This window comes from Vidua macroura, chromosome 3 (genome assembly GCF_024509145.1).
Source record: "Vidua macroura isolate BioBank_ID:100142 chromosome 3, ASM2450914v1, whole genome shotgun sequence".
In the NCBI taxonomy this organism is placed as follows: Eukaryota; Metazoa; Chordata; class Aves; order Passeriformes; family Viduidae; genus Vidua; species Vidua macroura.
The window spans coordinates 13,205,144-13,217,783 of NC_071573.1; the positions used below are offsets into that span (position 1 = coordinate 13,205,144).

The 12,640-nt window shown below is 35.6% G+C and overlaps 1 protein-coding gene across 6 annotated transcripts in view; it reads right to left on the minus strand.

Moving 5' to 3' along the window:
- BIRC6 (baculoviral IAP repeat containing 6) overlaps window positions 1–12,640 on the minus strand; it is a 173,445-nt gene that overhangs the window by 115,495 nt on the left and 45,310 nt on the right. For 3 of the 6 annotated variants that reach the window (XM_053972191.1, XM_053972190.1, XM_053972185.1), the window contains exons 14-23: window positions 11,231–11,362; window positions 9,866–9,997; window positions 9,440–9,618; window positions 8,833–8,963; window positions 7,842–8,003; window positions 7,603–7,755; window positions 7,215–7,312; window positions 5,873–6,020; window positions 1,580–1,713; window positions 356–502 (exon numbers count right to left, since the gene is read on the minus strand). In XM_053972191.1, the coding sequence (XP_053828166.1) occupies window positions 356–502; window positions 1,580–1,713; window positions 5,873–6,020; window positions 7,215–7,312; window positions 7,603–7,755; window positions 7,842–8,003; window positions 8,833–8,963; window positions 9,440–9,618; window positions 9,866–9,997; window positions 11,231–11,362 (1,416 nt within the window). The remainder of the gene's footprint in view (window positions 1–355; window positions 503–1,579; window positions 1,714–5,872; window positions 6,021–7,214; window positions 7,313–7,602; window positions 7,756–7,841; window positions 8,004–8,832; window positions 8,964–9,439; window positions 9,619–9,865; window positions 9,998–11,230; window positions 11,363–12,640) is intronic. The other 3 variants (XM_053972189.1, XM_053972187.1, XM_053972188.1) reach the window with 3 other exon arrangements.

A 12,640-nucleotide genomic window follows, 5' to 3' on the forward strand; every position in this document is an offset into this window, starting at 1 on the left:
TTTATAGACTATGCACATTGGTCATAAATGTAACACTTGGATTACAGAAAAGCCATCTATTGCTCTGGAATTCTTCCACTACAAAAGGTAGTAAGGTAAAGATGCAAGCTTGCACATTTATACTCTCCAATAGAAACAAATGGATTCAAGTATTTTTTACATCCACTTTGTTTGCTAAGATCCAAGAAGTTTAACATCACATATAGAAATTATTTAAGAAAAAACAAACCACAGACAAAACATTTCAACACTTGCAAAACTACAAGCAATCAGTTTGTCAAACAGTGCCATTATGGTCAATTAAAAAAGTATTATGGAACTATGCTAAGTAGAAAAAATAAAAAATTGTATATACCAGTAAACGTACTTGCATCGTCCCTTTCTATTCTAGTTCCATCACTTGTTGAAACACAGGTAAAGTGCAGAGGTTCAACTTCCAGAAGTCCAGTAAGGGAAGTAAAACTACCTTCAGCAGCTGCACAGCTACTTATTTTCCCATTTCCTGAAAGAGAAACATGTATCTGCACAGTCAGCCAATGTTTTCTTGACAGTGACATGTCAACTCATGAAGTGTCAAAAGGGACAACTAAATATAATGCACATATTTTATTAGTTAATGTTGTAGAAGAAATATCTTAACATTATCACATCCTCAATATATATGGAAGTCTATTTACTGTCAAATCTGAAGAGAGCATATTAGTAAGTCAAATTGTCAACTGTGACAGAAGCGTAGTATAACTTTCTTAATTCCAGAGTGAAATTATATATGGATGCTCTATTCTTTCTACACTGAAAACAAATTAGCTTGCAAAAATAAATTGATGTTACTGGAAAAGAAGAGGAAAAAACTGCCAGAACAACTAAGATCATACACGAATTTAGTATAGAACCAAGACTATTAATCAATATCCAAACAAATTCACAGAGTTGTATGGAGGAAGGGATAGGAAGGAGAAAGACAATAGCATACAAGAGAAGGAAAGAGGTCACTATGACTGATGAAGACACTTGCTATGAAAAGAATTTCCTCACAGGTAGAAATTATCTGGTTCTTTAGGACATTGCAGGGCCTAAACATTCACTTATGAATTAACCTGAGAAGATAAGACACAAATATGCTTTTAAGGTATTTTAACTCCTTTAAAACAGAAAAAATACCTCATTAAACCTTTATATTTAAGTAGAAGAATGCCATATGACAGCTTCCCAACTTCAAAAAAATCCATAGTTGTCTCGGCCTATGTGTGTTGCTAGCCTAAATGAATAATAACACACTTCATGGAAGCTACTTGAAAGAGGTGACAGATGATTCCTAGATGACTGACCCAGGGAATGAGAGCAGCCTTTCTGTTTAATCTCTACCCAGAGATATTCTACAGGATAAGAAAATAATAGATTCCAGAAAGAGGTTTTTTCTTGCTGTCCTAAGGCCACAGGAAATGTAAAAGATACCATGAGCAAGAGAATACCTTGGACTTCAGCTTGGTTGGAAAGTATAAAATCACATCTTCACTAAAAGAAAACACTATAATATTTACCAATTCCACCACAATCAATCACTGCTAAACATACATACCTGATAGAACATCAGACAAATCAATTTCATCTGACTGTACTCCAATACTGCTGTTGTATACATTTTTACAAGAAGAGCCACATATTTCCAAATCAAAAAGAACTGGATCAAAAGGTGAACTGTATAATCCATATCTGCAAATAAGACAAACAGCACCATTCACACAATAAGAACGCATATAAAATTATTTACAGTAAAAGGCCAAGTATTTTACCATCAGGATTTATTATATTCCAAACTCTTCTGCTCATTCATTTGACACATCTTAGAAATTATCACTTGCTTATACTTCATTAAAATTATTTATTGTATAGCATTTTCAAACTGCTTGTAATGCTAAGTAAGTAACTCTTTGCTACTTAAGAGTTTTGAAGATGTAAAATTGTCCTGGAAACATGACACACAATCACACTAGGCATGAAAACAGAACTACAAGCCTTAGACAATGAGCCACAGCAAGACACGGTAAATGAGGCATTAGTCTGAAGTCAATAAAAACACAGTACTGTTTCAAAACAGCAGAAGAAATTCCACCTCAGCTTGTTCTTCCAGCTGAAGTAAGAATTAAAAAAGGAAATGCTGCTAGGCATACCAATTAACACTTGTGATAAATATCTCAACTGAAGAAAACTTATAACATTTACTCTGGCAGTGATGGAGGGAAAAAAAAAGCACCATCACTCAAAGTGGTCCCAAATCAATTAGGGTTTTATAAGCCAAGAAAAAGGAAACTCCAAAGTCATATCAAAATCAGTGGGTTTTTTGTTAATTTGTGGTTTTGTTTGGAAGAGGGTTTTTTTTGTTTTGGGTTTTTTTTTTAGTGTTTAACAATACCTATTACCAGCAACTGAAAAGAGGAAAAAAAAGGAAATCTAGCTAAATTACTAAGCCAGAGTAGAAAGAAAGAATGCATCTCTGTAGATACAAAAGTGAGAAACATAACACTCTGCACTTTGGCAAGAGATAGAAGAAATCTGAAATATTTCCACGAACATGCTAGCAAGGGCAGTAAGTTCTTCCACCCCCTTTTCCCTCTGCCTCTGAGCAGTTTCTCTTTTCTTTACCGGCTGAGGTAAAAACCCCCAACATGCTGAGAAGGCTGGAATGTTTAAATGGCTTTTTTGATTAAGTAATCACAAAAGTGTAAATGTCTACATGAATACAACATCAGCAACAAGGTAAAAACAGACTCTAGACTTCTCTGATTGTCAAAATGTTCCCACATTACCTGGGGTCAGTGCTTTTGACCACACAATACTATGACTGTAATTATCAGAAAATTATGAACGATCTTACAAAAGAGCAGATCTGAAAATTACAGATCAACCCATTTAACATTACATTTCCCACCCAAGTTACTTACAAGGTAGCAAATTTTAAATGACTTTATACTCAGAACAACACAGGATAGACTTGGTTGCTCTTTACAAGCATGCATTAGACAGGACCAGTGCATCCTGCACATCTGACAAGAGTGATGTGTTTGCTGCCTGACCTTTTTTTGCACACCAGCCAAGACAACATGCTCCTGTAAAGTGGCTAATAAAACACACAAAAATGCTCAGACAAAATTCAGTGCTGTACCTTCACAGCCTGCTTTAGATATCAGATTTAAATATTCAATAAATCAGGTCAGCTCAACACTAACACTCATTACTTACATGTTTTAAATAAAGAATTTGATTTATTAAGTAAACCAGTGATAAAATGTCAAAAATCTGCAAGAGCATTGTAGAGTAGAATTTGAACATACTGCAGAGGATTTAATTTATTCTGTCCAACCCATATTTATTTCCATAAGCATAGTGCATTTTACCTGTTCTTCAGCAGGAATGATCAGATTTACTGTTTTAAGCTTCAGTAGCAATCCTTTTCACAAAAGGATATAATGGTACATCAAAAAAACCCCAAAGACTAAATCAAGAACGTAATGTAAAAACTCATCAATCACCTTATTCATCTGTGCAGCAATGAACATAAACTATGTGAAATGCCTCTTCTGTTTCATTCATCAGAGCTCTCAACTAGAATAATGTGTAAAATTTTGTGTATCACAACACAAGGAAGACAAGGACCAAAGAAGCTGAAGGAAATGCTTTAAGAATGTCTACAGATCTGGAGAATAAAATTAAGATACAAATACACTCCAGACATCCAGAATTTGTTTAGAATGAAAGAAACTGCTCTCCAGTGGCAGTGTGGGGATGACACAAGCACTGAAATGCTTTAATTGCAGTAGGAGAGCAGGATTAGATGAGAGCAGGAGACAGTTCAAGTGCGAATGATAACAATAATTAAGCCATGTAACACCTTACAATATTTTAAACAATTTAACTCCATGACTACATGAATCTGGTACTTTCAAGAACAGGCTGGAGAAATTTTTTCAGATTTGCTAGAGACAAAACAAACCTGTTTTTTTGTAAGACAGTCGAAAATCCTATCTAAAATGCCTTTTTTGTTGGTTTATGAACTGCAAATCATGTAACACACCCTACTGGCCTTATCCTTGCAAATTTTACTTGATTTATTGCAGTACATGATAGTAAAATGAGTATTATTCTCCCATGAATGTGCAGATCCATTAATTAGACATCTGCTTTTAGCTGATCACCAGATGTTAGCCTATTGCATCTGCGACCAAGGATGAAGAGAAAAAACACAATAGTATATATTCTGCAACACAAATGTACACAAAAAATATAGAATACAATTTGGGGAAAGGGAAGGAAAAAAGGGGAAAGCTATGGCTGCCTACTAATTTCTCTTTAAAAAACCAACACAAAAACCAAAATCCAAAATTGACAGCATTCTCTCGATCCACAGACATATGAAAGAAAGGCCCACAAATTTTGCCTGAATTAGCAAACTAAATCAAGAAATTGTCAGTCCTTGTTAGAGAGCTGTTGTAATCAAATAAGAGATGTGCTGCTACTCTTAAACTACTTATGGGATTATGGAGTTAAAAGAGAAAGCAAATTAAGTTTTAATAAGAAAATCACTAAAACACCATCTAGAAACATTCTAGAAAATCTAAGCTTGAAGGGCACCAAGAGTGGGCTCACTTCAGAAATCTTCCCTTGTCATGCAGACAGCACGTGCTCACCAGAAGGTGATCTGAAATGTCACATGTACCAAATTCAAAAGTGGGCAAATGGAAAGGAGGAAAACCTTCCATTTTAGATATGCTGTTTAAAGAAAGTACTTGGAAGCAATTTATATGAAGGAACAACTCAATTCCCACAGAAAGGTGCCATTCTCATATCAAGTGTAATTTTCACATTTTTCTCCTCCATTTGGTTAAATTCACTTAATTTTTCAAAATTCTAAATTTTTCCAGATACCATTTCTATTGCTGGAATAAGTCTTCTAATCAACTGATTAGGTGGTGAAATAAATTAACAACTAAGCAAAGGAATGCAGTAGACACCAGGATAAGGATCTAAGTGTAACGCCAAGGTTTGAAGTAGTATTTTGGAATTATAGTTCTTTAAAAACAAAACCAAAAGTCAACAGATATCCTCCCTCCTCTACACCTTCCCTAACTACATTTTCTATTACATTTTCAATTTTATCTGAAAATTCTGAACTAACCTCCACCAAAACTTTTCTATCTTGATCTTGCTTTGAGGAAAGCTCTTGCATCCAAACCACAACTGAAAGATATGTCAAACAGCAGCATTTTTCCTTCACCACAATGCAGCTTTGGAAACTGCTACACAACTGAACCACCAGAAATTTCCTTTTCATATCATGTAAATCCAAAGCTAAATGGCCAATCAGTTCAATATGTAGAAGATGAAACATCACAGTCCTAAATTACATTGGTATGTAATTTAAAAGAAGAATCCACATTCCCAGTAAATTACTCAGGTCTGTACACTTAGAATGTGGCCTTTGGAAGAAATATGTCAAATGTATTGTCCACCTACTGAAAGACTATAGCTTTGTGAAGCACTGTGCCAAACTATTCAATATACTTAATTCCTTCCAAGAGTCAAAATATGACAGGCTATGTTAGTCCTTACACTAAAAATCATAAATACTAACTTAAGGATTGCACAGACTTCAAACACCATGATACACATTTGCTAATTTAAAATGTGACACAGCAATTAAATTCAACTTTAATTTCGCACAAGTTAAAATGGTCTTCCAGAACTTTAGCAAATTAATTCTTGCTCAAATACAGCAAAGTGTAACACACAACCTTTTTCAGAACACCAAAGGATGGCATTAGAAGGTTCCTAGACTTGTTTTTATTAAGTTTACAACAACCACATATCTTAGTACCTTGTTTGAAGTAACGCTTCCATTGGTGTTAGGCGATCCTGCAGCTGCCGGGACACAGCAGTCAGCAATGATGCACAAGCTGTGCTGCATCCTGCCAAGTCTTCATCTTTTACATAGTTCAGCAATACAAAATACCAATACACAGATCCTGCATTAAAAAAAATTATTTCAGATGAAATATGATATAAGTTTTTAGATGAGAAAGCATACTTTAAAGGAAAATTAACAGAAGTGATAATTATCTAATGGTCTGAATACAGACTAGGAGATACTCTACCCCTTCCCCTTTCTTGAGAGGTTTCAATTAAGATTCATTCTGCAACCATAAGTTTCTAGAGTACTTCCAATTCTCTTATCAACTAACATATAATTAAAGGAAAAAAAGGGTTCCCAAGAGACAGCTTTGCACACTTCCTTCATTCCTCCTGCTCACAACAATCAAAATGATCTTGATATATTAAGGTGCTTGGCTAGGGGTTCCAATCTCATCAAAGCCAAGCCATACACCAGAGCCAACTCTTTCATCTTATCGTTCTGGTTACTGTCTCCTTAGTCTGTGTTTCCTGGAGGCACTGCTTTCAAACAAATCATTTCTGGGAGCACAGCATTTGTGTTTCTGTACAGAAACACAAATCTCAGCTTCCTCCTTCTCCTTCTCTCCCTGTGCATTCCATACCCTCTGTAGCACTGTTTTATGTGTTTTGACCTGGGTGGTAGTACAACAAGCCTTTTGGAATGCAAACTAATTTTTCTGTAAGACTCATTGGTGATGCCAAGCTAGAAAAAATTCAACAGTGTCCTAGTGTGAAAAGCAGGCCTTGCCACCCAAAATACAAGGGTGAAGTCATCTTCCCATTCCATCTGGCACTCCAGATGCTTCAACAAGGTGCTAAGAGACTGTTACACTGCAATATAGGTAACAAAGAAATTTAAGTTAGTTAAAATTTCCTTGTAGTGCAGAAGAATCAGAAGTGGATTGCTAGTTGGACATAATTTGGATAGTCAAGTTTCCTGACTATCTCCTAATTTTAAAAAATAATAGACTATCCTGACTGTCACTTATGTCAACAGAATCTGTTGTTGCTAAACATCTTTCAGAATTCTTAGAAAACTTACTTAAGCTCTTAAAAAATGTCAGCCTTCATGCTCTGGTTTAAGCAAGCTTATTTACTTAAAATTCCACCAACTGCAAATTTCTACTTCATGACCAGACCACTCCAAGAAGCATTTTGTATTAACTGAACAATTACCTCATTCTAATTTCACAAGAGAGTTCAACACAACTCAGCATCAACAACAAATGCACCATGTATATTTACGACAAGAAACACTGTATACGTACCACCTGTGGCAGCAGCAGGCAAAAGAGGCATATTGTCAAGTAAAGCCTTCAGAAGAACTGATCCAAACCCTTGTTGACTCGGGTCACACCTGCCATTGCTACAAAAAAAAAAAAAAAAAACAAACCACAGACACTTTAACATTTAATGAATGTTAAAATGAATGAAGGATAAAATCTCCCTCAGGAGATGAAGTTGAAAGACTGGTGTTCTTTGCAGTCATACCCTAAACACATATTTCCTGAACAGAACATCTACCAGATCTTGTTGCTTTATGAATTTAACGTCAAACAATAACAAAACGTTCAGTTCAGAATGCATGCAAATCCCCAAAATACATGTAAAACAGAAATAAAGAAAAAGAAATATATGCAAATAATTAGCACTGACCTGATGCATAGTGCAAGAAATCGTGCACATTTGTGAGCTATGCTCCGCCCAGCTTCAAAGAAGCAAACGCGTATAATATCAGAAACACATTTACGTGTTTTAGAAAGCAAACTGTCATTTCCTTCCTTTGAGCTGTGAAAACAAGTTGCAGGCCTTAGAGAATAATATAAAACTATTTTTTTATAGCAAACTGATACTGAGAAACAGCCATGATAATTTGAACATAATTCCTCCCTTACCTGCCAGGGCCATTTGAATATACTCCGGCCAACCAACAAAGTGTGTCGAGTACAAGACTCTGAGCATGTTCTGTAGTCAGACCATCCTCTGTCTTCTTGCAAAGAGTGGTGAGCAGCTTCTCATGGAACTCTGAAAACTGTAACATTGCACACCGTTGAACTCTAGGGAGGAGGGGAAGGAAAGAAAACCAGAATTATCCAATATGGCCATTCTCCAGCTTTGTATCCTGTCTTAGGAGCAGCAAAAAAAGAGAATCCTAGATGAAAGTAAAAGCAGTACACAAGCATATGCAATACTTTCTGTGCACACATTTCCAATCATCCTATTTTCTACTCACAGAACTTCCTACATTACAATACATCTAGCAAACTTCTATGAAGTTTTTCCCCCCATTAACTTGTCTAGCAACTTCTAAACCTAAACAAATTTTCACCATCTACAGAACTTTTATCAACTGTTTGCACATACCTCTTTGCAGCCTCGTTGAACGCTTTAAGCCCATTACAGTCAGTGCCACCACTGCAGGGTGGCAGCTGGTAATACACTTCAAATACTGTATTACCTGCATCTAGGTCTGCAGTACCAAACCAAAGACTTCAACCACTTCTTTGTTAGCTAAACTTGATTCTAAACTTTTTGACAAATAATATAATTTCGGCTGTAAGCAACAAGGCAATGTGGAAATAGAAAGGGAAGATGCTTCCTTTAAAAAAATTCTGTTTTACCAAGAAAACTTATTTACATTTGCCTTTTGAAGTCAGGCAAAAAAAACACACTCAACATAAAATTTCATGCATGGTGTTATTCCACCACGACTTTCACAGCATAGTGCCCTCTTACTTGCAATTTACAGGATTTTTCATACAAAATAAGCTTATGAAATAACAACTTGAAACAGTATCTTGACCTGAGCTATTTCAAGAACTAAGCTTTTGATGAGAAGCATAACTAAAGCTAGTATTTCTTCAGAATTAAAAAACACCTACTAACCTTTCCTTTGAAATGGAAGTTTTTTTAAATCTTCGAATTGTAACAGAGACTTCTTGAAGTAAGTCACAGCCTCGCAGATTATCTGATTTTCTTGAAGAAGTAGTGGCTTCGATTTTACTAGATGGCTTTTCCTTATATTTTTGGAAAAAATAACATTCATAAATCACATTGGTTCTGATTTCTTTTTATACCTTGTTCAGTGAAATGCAGTTTGCTAAAATCTCTCAGTTTGAGCACTGTACCAAAAACCCCCATTTTTATTCACTAATTGCTTTAATATAGAACAATACACACGCACACACACACACACATCTTCACAGAAGGATAGGACCTATCAACGACTGAAAATACTCAAGGGAACAGAAGTTTCAAAAACAAGTGCTCAGAATGTGAAAGTGGCAGAACAGACCTTTTCAATTCAATCTGCACAAAAGAAACAACTTAGAAATGTTGAACTCTAATTCTTGAAGGTGTCAACACAGTGTCACCTCTTTAGAAAGTAGTTTTTAATGGATCTTAATTCTGCTAACAGCTGCTTCATTTTCAGATGATATGAATCATACCAAGTCTACAACTACCAAACCTATCTTCCTTGGATATTCATTACCTTGCCTGCTGCAACTTTTGCCAACAATGAAGCAAGTGAATGGCCCTTGTTCGTCTGAGGTTTTAAAGGAGGTATTCTAACCACTGGTCTAATGCCACCATTGCAGATTTCTTCTGTTCCTCTGTCATTCACTGCTTTGACATGAATTAAAAATGAACGATATTTGCCACCAGCCATGCCTAAAAGTGGAGAAGAAAAAGGGAGGGGGGAGAATTTGCACAGTTTAAACAGACTGCAGGTTGTAAACAGATCAACGATGTTAATGACAGTAGTTTGTAATCCATTGTAAACAGCAACTCACTATGGTGGCATACAGCAGAATTTCTGAATGTACAAATAAATAACAAACCTATGTCTGACTTCAGAAGTACGAGATGCACTTCAGTCATACAGGTTTCATGCAAATAGCATAATAAACTGGTTTACCTTTAACAAGCTTTGGACTTGTTAGTGTCAACATTCCAGCATGTCCTGATAGATCAAGTCCAGTAGCCAGCCATACCGGACCACAAAGTATATCTTCCTTGTGTTCTTCCAGAAATGGACACAATCTAAGACCTTACAAAAACATGAATAATATGGGTCTGAATTAGCCATAATTAAGTCATAAAATCTGATAATTTGCAAGGATTAAAAATGCACCATGTCAAACTCTGATCACTAAATACATATAACTTTACATAAAAAAAGACTTGAAGTTCACTTTTAGACATTTTCCAATGAAATCAATTGATTTGAAACCATTTTAAAACCAGTTTTAAAACCATTTTCAGTTGCATTACGTGGATTAATATACATCTTGACTGGCTTACAAAAGCCATAAAATACACAACTGATAAAATAAAGAATCAATATATACAGAGCCACAATCCTTACTGGGTCATAATTGAAGCAGGACAGCACTGTTTAAAAACAAAACAAGTAATAAATTTAAAACAAGGATGCCTTTGTTTCTTTTATGGGATATACAAATTATTGAAATCATCTTCACTTATCTGCTGCTGCTTTCTCAGCATGAAACACCTCCTTTCAGCACTTTTATCACCCCTTTGATCCTTCCCCTCATCCTTTGTACCCTCTCCTTTCTTGGAGTCAGAATCATAGAATGGTTTGGCTTGGAAAGGACCTTGACAGTCATGCTCTAGATAAGGTCGATTACGTGAGAGCAAAGAAGGTGTAAAGTAAGACTGTTGAAAGGACCAAGTAAAAGAACCATCGCTCTAGAACTGAGTCATTCCAACTGACAAATTTTAGTCTGCAGCTCTCCTCACTCAGACCCACTCATTGCTTTTCACAGTCTAAGACATTTTGTGGAAGAGTGCTAGTTAACAACAAAGTTACAAAAACAGGCACAGTGTGATGTCACTTATTTATGAATTCTTTACACTCTGTTCCTTATTGGTTTACTGCAGCAATCTCTATAAAAGCCAAGTATGCAAAGAAAAATTATACTAAAACTAGCCAAAGAAAAAGTAAAATACTGCTGAAACAGGCTAGCAATTTAAATTTGAAAGGTCAATCTACTTGATTTCTAACTTCAAATAAACATTAATCTGCTTGTAAGCACCAAACCTCTCTAGAAGCTTAGAACATTTCTGGTGTGTTTGTGTTGAACTTTCAATTCATACAGCAAACAGGTAAGAAAGAAAAATAACTTTGAAGACAGCTGAGAAATTAGTCTATTTTAATGTTTGATAAATTTTTGCAGAGGAATTCAAATTTATCATTAAAACAAGAAAAAAGCAAGGTCCTATTCTAACTGAAGTATATAACAAGATCAACAAAACTTACATTGTGGTTCCTCTACATCCATATACTGCATTTCTTCGCTGAATTCCACCAGTCCTGGTTTTCCATTTCTCTCCACTTCTATATTATGAGCTGGAGATAAAGGAAATGCAATTTGTCTATCTACTGCTGCTTCTGGAAATAAAAATATTAGCATGATTTCAAACACTGTTCAAGGCTCAGGAAAAACAGAAGTGGTAGTTTTCATCGCAAAATTATCAACTTTCTGCTCACAGCAGTATTTCTAATACAATCCCACAATTATACAAAGCCATGTTTTTCATATGGATTGAAATTGCAGCAAATAGTTAAAACAATAGTATTTTTGAATGACCTGTAAAGAACCTGTTTTGTTTTAACACTGCCCAAATTCTTTTCCCCTAATAATCAACTGCAGATTACTCCAAAGCAATTAGATTCCAATACTGAAAGTCTGGTAATTTAAACTTTAAATAACTGGATTGCTCCTGCTGAACATCAAACATTATTTTGGTAATACTTAAACACAGGCCCTTTTCCAATTAAATGGAGCACATGAATTATAGATGAAGAGGACATGCAAGCAAATTAACGAGAAGCATATACAGTAAATTAACTGCCAGACCAAAACCATTAATTCCCAACCGGAAGAATTATGCCTCTGGCCTTCCCATTACTACACACTACATATTTAACTGTTTCCAGGGCTCCTGTCATACAAAAAAATGACTGAATAAACTATGCCCTGCACATCTTCCCTACATCTCATTATCTTAAAATTTTAGGTCCTTTCTCTCCCCATGGAAGGAGAGAAGTTGAGGGGGGAGTTAATAGAATTTCGGTCTGGGGTTTTTATACATTTCTAAGAGCCATCAAACAATGTTGAATATTACTTCTCTCTAGTACTGGAACATTTTGGTTAAGATCTATCACAGATATAAATTACCTAGCTTTGTCTTCCCTTATAATGAAATCATTAGTGTCCTATTTTATTTTATTCAATACTGCATAGAAAAAAAGGCAAATGTCACTAAAGTTCTTCTCCAAAACTCAAGAAATTGAAAAAGGGAAGGAAACAACTGCAATGCAGTTACACTTGGAGAAGATGCTGGTTAGTTGTGGATCTCCAATCCTACTGAATAAAAAAGGACTTTGCCAAGGCTGCCTTGAAGGTGCTCTCCCATTCCCCAGACATTTCCAGACTGCCTGACCCCCCATTTGATGCCTTTTCTACCTTGTAACAGAAAAAAGCGAATTCCAGTATATTGCATGCAAGGAAGTGAAATGTCATTTTATGGAAGAGCTCTGTCATGTCTTCTGATCAGTATGCTCTGCTGAAAAGCATTCACAGAGAGCTCTGGCAATTTAGTTCACAACTGTCTCCAAGGAATTACCAACTCATGGAAGTGTTTGCTCAGAAGTGTTTAAAATTGA